Below are 12,641 nucleotides of genomic sequence, written 5' to 3' on the forward strand. Positions count from 1 at the left end.
AAAAGTTGTAGTCATTTTTTCATCCTTTATTTGGTCTTTATCAATATCAAAATATTGGTATTGGTGAGCAGCCCTTAGTTCTCAAAATGAATGTAAAGAGTTGCTACTTGGTAGCAAGCTTATGTTAAATACTGATATTCATAAGAAGGTGTGAAGGCTAATTACACAAGAGACACAAGGCATGATATCTAAAGTCGTAAAATGACTGTTCTATTAACTTTCTACCAAGCTGACTTCTATAGGTGAAGCAAGTAAACCACCAAGAATACAAACTTACATAATTTTGTTGGTATTATTTAGCATATGTATTAAGAGGAAAGAATACTTTAGAATATTTATCCAAAATGTGTCTTAAAACATGACAAAAATTTGAAGTACATCTAGAGCTATGACTTGCGTGCACTACTTTTTCCCTGTATTAAGGGAATCTAAGACTTGTCTCTATTATGTCTTTGTTCCCAATGTTTGTCTTTATTAATGTTTTGCAGCATTATACTTAATTTCTTTAGCTGTGTTAGTCAGAATTGATTTCACTGAACAATCATGTTAAAATTTATGTATTTATTTATTTATTAAGCAATTTATTTATTAAGCAATATTACTAGCAATATGACCACAACTGCACAAGACACAGAAAAAATCTGTGACTGCAAAATCAATGAATAGTATGGCAAGGGGCACACTAAAAGAACCTAGATATATAGACAGATGGTCTCTGTAGTCTCAATAGATGGGTGTCCCCAAATGGATACAGTGAAAGATTCTATTTTTGAATACCTGTTTTGGGGTGCTGGTGGATAATTGGAGGGGCAATCAGTAGGCTAAGAATGGGCTGCTGGACAACCGGACTGTGCTGTTACCTGGCAGGTACTGCAAGCTCAGTGCCCAGCTGAGCAGAAGCTTTGATTTCCACTAGCTCAGCCTGCACTAGTGAGTTCCCACTCACTCACCAGACTAAAACTCCAGCCTCTTCCAAGAAAGTAGAAGGGCAAGAGGAGTCCTACAACCTTGATGTGTGGAGAGAAAGAAAAGGGAAGAATCCCTGGCTCCCCACTTACTATCCCTCTGTTTTTCTTAGACTGCAAAAGAGAGAGAGAGAGAGATGACTGCCTGCTATTGCAGGCTCTCTGGGAGTCAGATAATAGGTTTTCTCTTCTTTTGATTGGGAGTTGGATAGGAAGGAACTCCCAGACTATTTAAATGCTGTGTTAATTTACAGTTCTTCTGCTCACCAGCCTCGCCCTATTCTCAACAGCTCTCCTCCCTCAGACTAGGCCCTTTTCCCCAATCACAGTTAAATTACAATAGCTAGAACGAGTGCCCGAGGTGAGACATGGGTATAGGATGGACTTTAATGGGGTGAGTGAGGTGGGGATTTAAGGCACATGGTTGTGTGGCCTGGAGGTCAGAGAATGGTTTGGGAAAGAAACAAAGTGCATTAGAAGAGGAATGAATGTGGTAGGGAGGAAAAGAATGAAATATAATAACTTCTGTTCTTTAAAAAATGGTACGGAGATTCTTCCGGTATTCCTGGTGAGAATCCATAGGTGAAAGAAAAGAACATAAATTCTCTAGAAGTTGGCCATGCTTAATACTATGTGTTAGTATTTGCAAGGAGTCTTTAGGATACTACAGCAATAGTATCAATATAAAATGTTGGCATTCCAAATGTCTGGCTATATCATCACAGTGGTATTATACACAGAAACATCATGAGAGATTCCAAGTTATCATTAATTTTAAAACTACTGCTTATATTTATTTTTATTATTTATAACATTTGTGGGGGCTTTTATTTGTGCAGGTTGTCTGGATTTCAGCTGCCATCATCTATTGTGAGCACAGGATCTATCCTCACACTTTGTTTCACCACAGACTTTGCTGTGAGTGCTCAAGGTTTCAAGGCTATCTACGAAGGTAAGATCTGCCTGTTTTTATCCTTGGAAGTTACTTGGAGAGTTATTGCAGGACCTCATTTTGAAATGGGTTTGTTTTGAACTGTTGGTTTGACCTCAGTGTCCCCTGTTGAGACCTTGAATCCAAAACTACAAATATACTGTGACTTTTCTGTATTCCAGTATATCATTCATGGACACAGTCTTTATTTTTAAATTGTGCATACAATCAATGGTGAAATTGAGTGCTTGAATCCATACCGGTTTGAGATGATGGTTCCAAAAATGGGTCCTGAATTATATAAATTTTAAAAATTTGATTTTTTTTTTTTGTCTTCAACAATTACTTCTGAAAACTTTTTTTAAATGCTGGATGTGGGATATAAAATAAATGGTCTGGATACTAATTTGATCTTGAGAATTAGTATGAGAATCTTTGCTTATGGATAAAATGCTCACATTTAGAAACTGAATGGCTTTGATATTTGAAAAAAATGAGACAAATAACAAAGGAGTCAATGTGAAAGATGATAAACAAGTTTAAGAATTCTGCATTTGTAGACAAGGTAGGACCAAGAACTTCATGTCTGCCATTATCTACTATGTACTTAAGTTTTAGGCTCTTAAAGCAGGAGTAGTAATATTGATATAATAGCTTTGAATCTTACAGGAAGGATAATACTCCTCTTTTGATTTCTTCATCCTACATTTTGAGGATGTTATCAGATTCTGTGGTATATAGTAAATCACTTATAATACTGAGTTGAATTATTAATTTTTAGTGTAAATACTTCTACATAGTTAAAGTTGTGACAAGGTTGGTTTTGGACCCCTTTCTCCCAATCCAATTTTGCAAATATGAAGCCAGGCTTCCTGCAATTTAACAAGTTTAGACTTCTGACAGAGGAATTTATTTCAGAAACATTTGGGACAATAAGTTATTTATCAGCTACTACAGTATGAAAATTCTGATTTTCACCTTTGCTTTGTGTGAAACATAGCTCAGAAATGGCTTGGCCTTAGGAATTTGGCCTTGGTCTATTCTTTCCAAGTGTGGTGGGATAATTTTAGTTATTCACAATGGATAATTTTTTTTTGTTTTCAAATGTGCCTAAATCCTGTTGATTTAGGTTTATAAGTTACTTAGACATTTTTGAAAATTTTACATAATTCTTATTCAAAAGTTTGATAACCCTGGAGCATTTATTCTGTGCATTTATGGTAGACTTCATTATATTACCTAATGACTAGTAATAATTCACTCTCTCTCCTAGACTAGTACATACCTTTCCCATATTAATTAGACACATTGTGATTAATTCTGGGTGGAATTTTCAAAAGTGTTATCTAAGGTTTTGTTGCTGTGACAGTGTACTATCTGAGCAATAGTGTGAAGTCTTCAGTTTTGTTTCAGATGTCCAGCTGTGGTTACTCTATTGATAGCTGGGGGATACTAGAATGAATTTAATTTGGTGTTTGCGTCCTGCGAGTTGAATTAGAGGCCTAGGCTACACTAAATTTCTTTTAGCTAAAATTAATCCCTGGTGCAGTTTTATTGGTAGCTGGGGGCACTAGTGTAAATAAGGTACTATCAATCATCAGCACTTTAATCACCATTTTACCTGGGCTATCTCTAAACTGGATTAGATGATCTAGCCACCTTTCTACACTAGCATTCCCCGCATGGATCTCACTAGTACAGCTATACCAGTATTAATGATAGTAAGAAATTTTAGAGGGTAAAAGACTAGACACATCCTTATGGCCCATGTCAGGAACTTTTCTAGGGGAGTCAAATAAAAACTTCAAAAATAGGAGCTATGCCATGGTTGCCTCAGCTGCAAGTAGATCTTTGAATACCTCCCCATCCAGTAGCTGCACATGAGAGCCTATCTCATCCTTGCATGAAAACTATGCTCTCTGCTTTTCCAGTTGAGACATAATAGACTATTCAAAGGAACTTCTCTTGATTGTCTGCAAGGAAAAGATATACAGAGCCCTAGGCTGTAATATAATTATACTACTTGCTGGCCTATTTTCTTTTAAAACCCTGGTAGGAAGGGATGTAATTAACACTGACATAGATGGCGCCGCTCACTGGTTAAACAAAATTATAGTCTTTTAAATGTATTGCTGTAAAAAATGGGACAGTTCATGAGGTCTGCACTACTGCTTAAGTCAGGGGTGGGCAAACTTTTTGAGCCGAGGGCCACATCTGGGTGGCGAAATTCTATGAAGGGCCGGGGCAGGAGGTTGGGGTGCGGGAGGGAGTGCGGGGTGTGGGAGGGGGTGCGGTGTTCAGCAAGAGGCTCAGGGCAAGGGATTGGGGCAGAGGAGGGGTGCAGGATGTATGAGGGGGCTCAGGGAAGGGGGTTGGGGTTCAGGAGGGGTGCAGAGTGCAGGAGGGGGCTCAGGGCAGGGGTGCAGGAGGGGTGCGGACTGCGGGAGGGGACTCAGGGCAGGGGGGTTGGATGCAAGAGGGGTGCGGGGTGCAGCAGGGGGCTCAGGGCAGGGGGTTGGGGTGCAGGAGGGGTGCGGGGTGCCACAGGGGACTCAAGGCAGGAGATTGGGGTGCAGGAGGGGTCCGGGGTGTGGCAGGGGGCTGGGGTGCACAGGGGTGCAGGGTGCAGCAGGGGGTTGGGGTGCAGGAGGCATGCGGAGTGTACGAGGGGGCTCAGGCAGGGAGTTGGGATGCAGGAGGGGTGCGAGGTGCGGTAGGGGATGGGGTGCAGGGTGCAGCAGGGGGCTCAGGGCAGGGGGTTGGGGTGCACGACGGGGCTCAGGGCCGGGTTTGGGTGCAGGAGAGGTGCGGGGTGTACGAGGGGGTACATGGCAGGGAGTTGGGCTGCGGGGTGTATGAGGGGTATCAGGGCAGGGAGTTGGGTGCAGGAGGGGTGCGAGGTGCAGGCAGGGAGTTCAGGGCAGGGAGTTGGGGGGCGGGGTGCAGGCGGGGTTCGGGTTCCGGCCCAGCGCCGCTTACCTAAAGCTGCTCTGGGGTGGCAGCAGTGCGCACCGGGGCTAGGACAGGCTCCCTGCCTGCCTGCCCTTCCAGGAAGCGCTGCGGCCCCTGGGGGAGGGCGAGCAGAGGGCTCCGCATGCGCTGCCCTTGCCGCACCTCCAGGTACGTCCCCCGAAGCTCCCATTGGCCGCGGTTCCCCATTCCCGGCCAATGGGAGCTGCGGGGGGCGGTGCCTGGAGGCAAGGGCAATGCACAGAGCCCTCTGGCCCCTCCTCCCCCCCGCCTGGGGATGCAGGGAAGTGGTGCCGGCCGCTTCTGAAAGCGGCATGCGGCCCACAGCACCACAGGGGGCAATCCCGCGGGCCGGATCCAAAGCCCTCAAGGGCCAGATCCGACCTGCAAGCCGTAATTTGCCCACCCCTGGCTTAAGTCAATCTAATTTACGTCGCTCAGGGGTGTGAAAAATCTCCCCCTCCCTCCCAAGCAATGCAAGTTTCACACTGTCCACACTGGCGCTATGTCAGCAGGAGAGTGCCTCCTGCCGACATAGCTTCTGCTTCTCGCTGAGGTGGAGTAATTATACCAATGGGAGAGCGCTCTCCTGTTAGCATAGCACGTCTTCACCAGACGTTCCACAGCAATGCAACTGCATGGGTACAGCTGCACTGATGTAACGCTGTAGTGTAGACGTGCCCTCAGACAAAGTGATGATTGCCACTCTCCAGTGTAAAAAGGTGCAAAGTGTATAAGTCACAAGAAACCTATATAGCAATAGCTAGGGAGAAGATTTATCAACAATTAGGAGTTTTGTGGATTTCCCTGGGAGGTCTGACAGTTCCTAACTCAGGCTAGACAGATTGATATACTTGGCATTTAGGCTCCTGAGAGTGGCAACAGGGGCTTCTTCACAGCATATTTAGGGCACTCCCTTATACATCATACATTGGGAGTAAGTTCTTCCTTATTAATTGAATATTGGTCAGTCAGGAACAACATTCAAAGGGAGAAATTCATCAATAGAGAATAGATGTGTCCTGAATAATACTAAGGTAACAAACAGGTTTTGGAGCCAGAAAAAATGGGCTTTTCATCAGGGGAGTTATTCCAGATTAATGCTGTTGACCTCTCCCTTGTTTCATGGCTGCAGATGAAGAGATGAAGAGGAAGGTTCTGAAGAATTCAAATATCAGGAGCAGTGAAGTAGAAGGGTGGAAGAATTTATTTTCATGAACTTTCCACATTCTGGGAAGTTGCACAGTGTGCAACTGCAAAGCTAGCATTTTCCCGCACTTTCATTTGAATAAGAAATTTAATCTGAATTAGCCCCTAAGTGTTACACTCATACAATTAAAAAATCAAATCAGTTTACAATAGATTGATTAAGCTATAGTTCCTTAAATAATAAAACCATCTTTAGAATAAGCTTTTAAAATATTTATCATGTGGAAGAGCTAGCGTATTTTGGTAACACTGGTTCAGATCTCATGTCAGTTTTGCATTACTGTAGCTCAATTCAACAAGATTTTCTACTACACTAGTTTCCACTTTGCACAACAGAGGGGATGCTGTCAGGGAGCAGGTTGCTTCTTCTTAATTCTGTGTCTGGGTGCTACCATACCTGTGCCAGATGGCAGTGGTCACGATGGGATCATCCATGAGGTAACAGTAGCTGAGTGCAGCCTACTCCAGCCATGCCTCCATCTCACCTCTCTCCTCCTTTGCACCCTTCACACTTCTGAGCAAGGGAGGGGGACACATGAGCCATCTATACTTACCCTATACCAACTGAGGACTTTGCACACTGAATCCTCAGGGGAAAGAAAATGCCAGTTTCTGTCCCTTCCTGGGCCACAAGGCCTAGATTCTGGGCTATTGATTTTACTGCCTTTACTCATAATTTTCACTAGTGAGTATAGGAAGTAAAGCGATAATCAGGCCTACTGAATGCTGTAGGTTGCTATGAATGTGTTAGTGATGTTATTAATATTAAATAGCAGTGTTCATAGTCCAAGTTTTCATATTCATATTTATGAGATTTGCCTGCTGCCACCTAGACTCCTCAGGAACATGAAATGTTGCTCTCATGAGTCTATCCCACTGAGCAAAATTTTTACTTAAAATAAATCTGACTTTCCTGCAGTAAGCTGGCAAAAGTCATCTAGGATTGTGAATAAAGAGATCTGAGTGGTCATGTAGCCAGAATTCAGTTGTTGTTTTCTGCTAAGAACGAAACTTGCTTCAGCTCAACAGATTGCAAGGTTACATATTTATTTAAAACTAGATTATTTGACACCAGAATTCTTTTTTCTATATATTTTTGAATATCAATAACTATGGTAATCTTTCAAGATCTTGCATTGAGCACTTGAGCACTCTAATCTGTTGCAGACAGTATTATGGACTAATTGTTATTTGCCAGAATTATTGTTGAAGTAGAGGAAGTTCACAGCAGATGAATGGGTATATATATGCAAAAGTCTGTGAAATTTAAGAAATAGTAATTTGCAGAATTTTTTTATAAATTATTTAAGCAAAACTATAAAAAACTCTATGAATTATACATATGTTGGCTGGCATTTTACCATTTACACTACTGGAGTTTAAGGTCATAAATTGAATCCAAGACCTTACCTCAAATCTAGGAAATGGAATTTTCATCGGGGAAGTTTCTATCTAGCATTATTCCTATTGATTGTTATTTTATAGAAAGAGAAAGGTTGCAGTGTTCTGTAATACATAGGGTACTGGACTGGGAATCAAGTGACCCGAGTTATATTCCCAGCCCTGCTAGTGAATTGCTGAGTGACTTTCAATAAGTCATTTAACCTCTTTTACTCAATTTTCTTTCATTAAAGTGGGGACAACAATTCTTACTCACATTTTGCAAAGCAGTTTGAGAACTACAGGTAGAAGCACAAAAATGCTATTCTTATTATAAAATATTATTCAAAAGGAAAAAAAACAGAAACATATTAACACTTCCTCATACATAGAGTACAACTACAGAAAGTTGAAAAGAATTTAGTGGTGTTCACACTTGAAATGATACCGGAACAATATACAGATTAATATTTAATTCTGTAATGCTTTCTGTAGTGGGATAGTCTAATAACCAATTGTCCTAGTAATTAGGCAGTGGCCTTACAGTTTCTGCCAGTCTAGTCATCCTTGAGGAGGACTCAGCCAAGTTGTATGCAGTGGACCTCAATCCCTCCTGAATGCTTAATGCTGGGAGTTCTGCTGCTACAGAGGAGCAGGGAGGCAAGGTAGAAGACCTGGGCCCCACTCTCTCCACAGGGTTTCATCCCAGGGCCCTTATGAGTTTTTTCAAAGTGTCCAGAGCAGTTATCAATCTTCCCCTAGGTCACTTCCTACCAGACTGGAGCTCCAATGTTTGGTGTGTGGTCACTGTTTAGAAGACACCCTAACAGTCCATCTGGAATGTCTACACTGCAATAGAAAGCCTGTGGCACTGACTCTCAGAGCCCAAGTGAGCTGACCCAGGCCAGCCATGGCCATGCTACTAGTCTTTTATTGCAGTGTAGACATACTCTTAATGTCCTGTCAAAGCAGTCTCTGTTAAGGCTTCGAGATCCTCACTGCTAGAGGTGCCTTAATAAGGTGTACACACTCCTATCACAGCTCCTAGTATCAGCCTTGCTTCCTGGTGCATCCTGCAACTCCTTCCCCACTTTCCCTGGCCTACCAGTGTCCTTTTAAACTATTTCTCCACCATGAGCATGTCCTGTACCTGTTCAGGGGTGGGGCCTCTCTAGACGTGTATTGCTCTATTCCCTAAGGCCCTGGTTCAGTATGGGGTCTGTAAACCTCATCACACTTTCCAGTGACATGGCACACCATCAGTCTACTAATCTGAGAATTCCCTGCCATGCATTTGTTCAGAATACCCAATGTATGTTCAGTACACAAAATGCATCAAGAAAGAAAAAAAATTAATTTCAAGTTCTCTGTTCCTTATCATTTGTAAGATGAAATTATCATGTTATTTTATCTTACATTATGCTACACTGTTTACTGCCACTAAGTAGCAAACATCAGAAGCTTAAAATGAGCTAGAGATTTTTAACCTACCTCAGTTGAAATTCCAAATGTATTTTGTCATGTAGAAATGTTAAATGCTTAAAAACAAAACAAACAAACAAAAAATGCACAACAAAAAGCCAGGAATACTCGATTGGGCATGTGCTTGTATCTCCTCTTGACCACCACCTTGCCACAGTGTATTTTCTTTGACGTCATGAGAGCTTGTGCAAACCTTGTCCCTCTTTCCACTCCCCTGAGGGCACCGTTGTTTTGAACTCTCACAGTTTTCTGCTCATGTGAAGCATTAACATTTTATAAAAGAGGTCACCTTATTTCCTCGTATGTACTTTCCCTGGAGCGTCTTCAAATAAATAAATAAATAAATAAATCCTTTCAGCATCAACAGCAGTAGACGGTGGTCCAGTTTCAAGGTAATGTCTTTGAAGAATTATCTATCTTCACCTGTTACCCCCACTTTCCCACTGCTGAGTCCCTATATTTCGTTTGTTTTTTTTTCTTTTTTTCTATGGTTCAATACTTCAGTCTCACTAGGGACTGTGCGGGGCCAGGAATGTTCCTTTTTCCTTAAATTTACTCAGTGGGCCCTCACAAGCATCAAAAAAGATTTGTTTCCTTTGGAGATCATATGGGTTTGTTTGTTTGTTTGTTTTTTGACTTCACATGAACCCACTGAGAGGAGACCAGAAGCTTGAATGCCAATATGACTGTCATGGTTTGCCATTGCATTCATTGGTAGGCCTACTAGGTCTGCAAGTTGTAAGCCTAACTACGGGAAAGCAAATAACTGATGTGCTTGTGATGGGACTAAGCAGGTTGAGTTGTGTATACTCAAAACGTTGAACCAAGTTTAGCTGTTTAGTGTTGTACAGGGTCAAGGTCATGTTAGCATCTTTGACTTACTGGGCCCATTTATTCCCTCAAAATTAACACAATAGATGGACTGTACATTTGGCCACTCTTTCCTGTGGACACCCTTTCCAAGTGACATGGCTGCACCTGCATTTCTCTCAAGAGTAGAACCCCACAGTTCATGCTATTGTTGACTGGATTGCCTGGTGATAGCACCCATGTTTAGCAAGCATATTACCTCCAGCTGACACACTGGATTTAGCTGCTGGTAAGGAATCCTCTCTGGGAGCTCTGACCCAAAATTAAATGCAGGTACAGAAAAGAGCTTGTCCAGAACAGAGTATGTTGTATTTGTCCATAGGAATATCACAAGCAGAAAGAACAGGGTTAAATAACAAAAGCTTAAACACATACTGTCTTATCTAAATTTAGCCTTTTTTGCCAGTTTAAGCAGGTTCCATTTAACCCAGGTTCCCCTCTGCAACTGCTGCCTCCCAGACTGCCTGTCTACCCCAGGGGTAGGCAACATATGGCACGCGTGCTGAAGGTGGCACTTAAGCTGATTTTCAGTACACTGCCTGGGTCCTGGCCACCGGTCCGGGGGGCTCTGCATTTTAATTTAATTTTAAATGAAGCTTCTTAAACATTTTAAAAACCTTATTTACTTTAAATACAATAATTTAGTTATATATTATAGACTTATATAAAGAGACCTTCTAAAAATGTTAAAATGTATTACTGGCACACGAAACCTTAAATCAGAGTGAATAAATGAAGACTTGGCACATCACTTCTGAAAGGTTGCTGACCCCTGGTCTACCCTGTCAATCTCTCTCTCTCTCTCTCTGCCCTTAAGTCACAGGTAGTCTTTCTATCCATTCCAAAGTCTCTTTGCTCAGAGTTCCCATCCAAAGATCTCCAGGAGTTTTGAGCATGGCAACTGAACCTGACCAGACTGGGTTATGCATTTCTCTAGAGAGTGTCAGAGGTAATCTTTCCACATTACACTTCTGGTATTGTCCATATGAGCATCAAACAACTGACTTTGGTCTACATTCAATCCTTGCAGGATTTGTCCCTTATTACCTTTTAGCCAGCAATACCTTAACCACCAAGCCCATGGATATATATGCATATACAGTCATAAAAATTAAGACAGATAATTCCCATATTCTTCAGTGAGTCTCCAGCAGACAATATAATGTGGCTCTAGTCTTCCCCTTTCAAAGGGGAAACTCTGCCTTTTTTAGGTTTCTTCTTATGCGTGAGTAGAATCAAAATCAATACCAACAATGTAGTAAAAAAAAGTACAGGTATTTTTAATAAATATTGTCTGGAGCTGCATACCTTAGCTTAGACTTTGTCATTGATTGTTAGTGTATTTGACAATCGCATCTAGTGGCAATGGACCAGATCAGTTGCTCTTCTGTGTTTCATTAAATATTTGTCTCATGTACTATTCTGATAGTCTGTTTGATGTTCTTTTCAAACTGGGTTCTTCATTAAATCTTTAAACCATGAATATATTTTTGAATTTACTTTTTAATGAATGTAAAGCTTGAAATAAGATCCTTTTAGGCTGAACTTTATAGATGTATTGCTTTTTGGTACAGAAATAATTGCTTTCTTGAAATGAGTTTGGATACAATTGTCCCTTGTTAACAAACTTTATTATATGCAAAGTTACAACACAGTCCTTATGAAAAAAAAATAGTTTGTCCTCTTTTAGTGAATTTTCTTTATTTTTTTTTTTAAAAATTTATTGTCCTATTTAGAATGAGATGGAAAAAAATCATAATCATGATTATCATAATCATGAAGTGAAAAACAGAAGTGGTGGTTTGGTGGCCACAGTATAATGTTGTATGTTAGCAGGCAAGATGTCAAGATTTGGGGCTAGGAGAACAGTGGTAGTGATGTTTCTTTGTTCTACAGTTTCTTTATTCTATCTGTTAGCTAATCTGGTGCAGTAATGCTTTAGGCTCCAAGAGAGCTCACTTCAGCCCTGACACCCAGAGCAATGTTTTTTGGAATGAAACTTGTACAGAATAGTGGAGGACTTAGTAAAATGAAAATTTAAGCCTTCATGAAAGTACTGATGCCCTGTGACCCCTCCCCCCCATTCTCCCTCTTTGTTCTCTAAATTTTATGAACAGGTTGAATAGTCCCTTGTTGGAAAGACCTCAGTTTATAGGGAACTCAGTTTGGAGGTCAGAACAAGAAACAGTCATTGCGTGGATTTGAGAGGGAGAAGATGGAAAACAAAAATGCAGTGTAGAAATTTATTAACTTGTACAGCTCCTATAATGACTGGAATTAAGAATGTTTTAAGTTACCATTAAAATGTGCAACAGTGCCCAATCACAACTGACTCAGACATCCCACAGCTATTCCATCCCCATGGAAAATTTGCCTGTCCTGAAATATCAATACAAAATAAACTGACATTCAGTCTAGTGCCTGATTGCTGGAGGGGAAGCCTTCCAGCTACCTGAAGCTTGTCAAACTAGGGCTTAGGAAATGGGTTGGGCAGTTCAGGAAAACAAATTCCAAAGACAGGACCTTCTTGACAAAGTTCTCTATCCCCAGTCCAGGGAAACAGATATACCCTCACAGAACTCATCAGTTGTGATTGGGCATACAAAAGTAGAATTCTTCTCCCTAAATCAGAAAAATATAAAATACAACGTGGGGAATTTTAAAAAAAAAATCTACTTGTCTTCCAATAAGATAAATATTTTCCTTTTTGGCGACCCCATTAAAACTGAGTCATAACCCACTTTGCGGTCCTGACCCACAGCTTGAGAAATGCTGTCCTATGGTCTTAGGGAGCCCTGAGCTCCTGAGGCAAGCAGGGAAGAACAATCTCTCTT

At 41.3% G+C, this 12,641-nt stretch overlaps 1 protein-coding gene across 1 annotated transcript in view; it reads left to right on the forward strand.

Moving 5' to 3' along the window:
- The window catches only part of CSMD1 (CUB and Sushi multiple domains 1), a 1,543,069-nt gene that overhangs the window by 200,805 nt on the left and 1,329,623 nt on the right, over positions 1–12,641 (forward strand). The window contains exon 3 of the mRNA XM_029912248.1: positions 1,805–1,917. Within this exon, the coding sequence (XP_029768108.1) occupies positions 1,805–1,917 (113 nt within the window). The remainder of the gene's footprint in view (positions 1–1,804; positions 1,918–12,641) is intronic.

This window comes from Terrapene carolina, unplaced genomic scaffold (assembly GCF_002925995.2).
Source record: "Terrapene carolina triunguis isolate 2854851 unplaced genomic scaffold, T_m_triunguis-2.0 Scaffold42, whole genome shotgun sequence".
In the NCBI taxonomy this organism is placed as follows: Eukaryota; Metazoa; Chordata; order Testudines; family Emydidae; genus Terrapene; species Terrapene triunguis.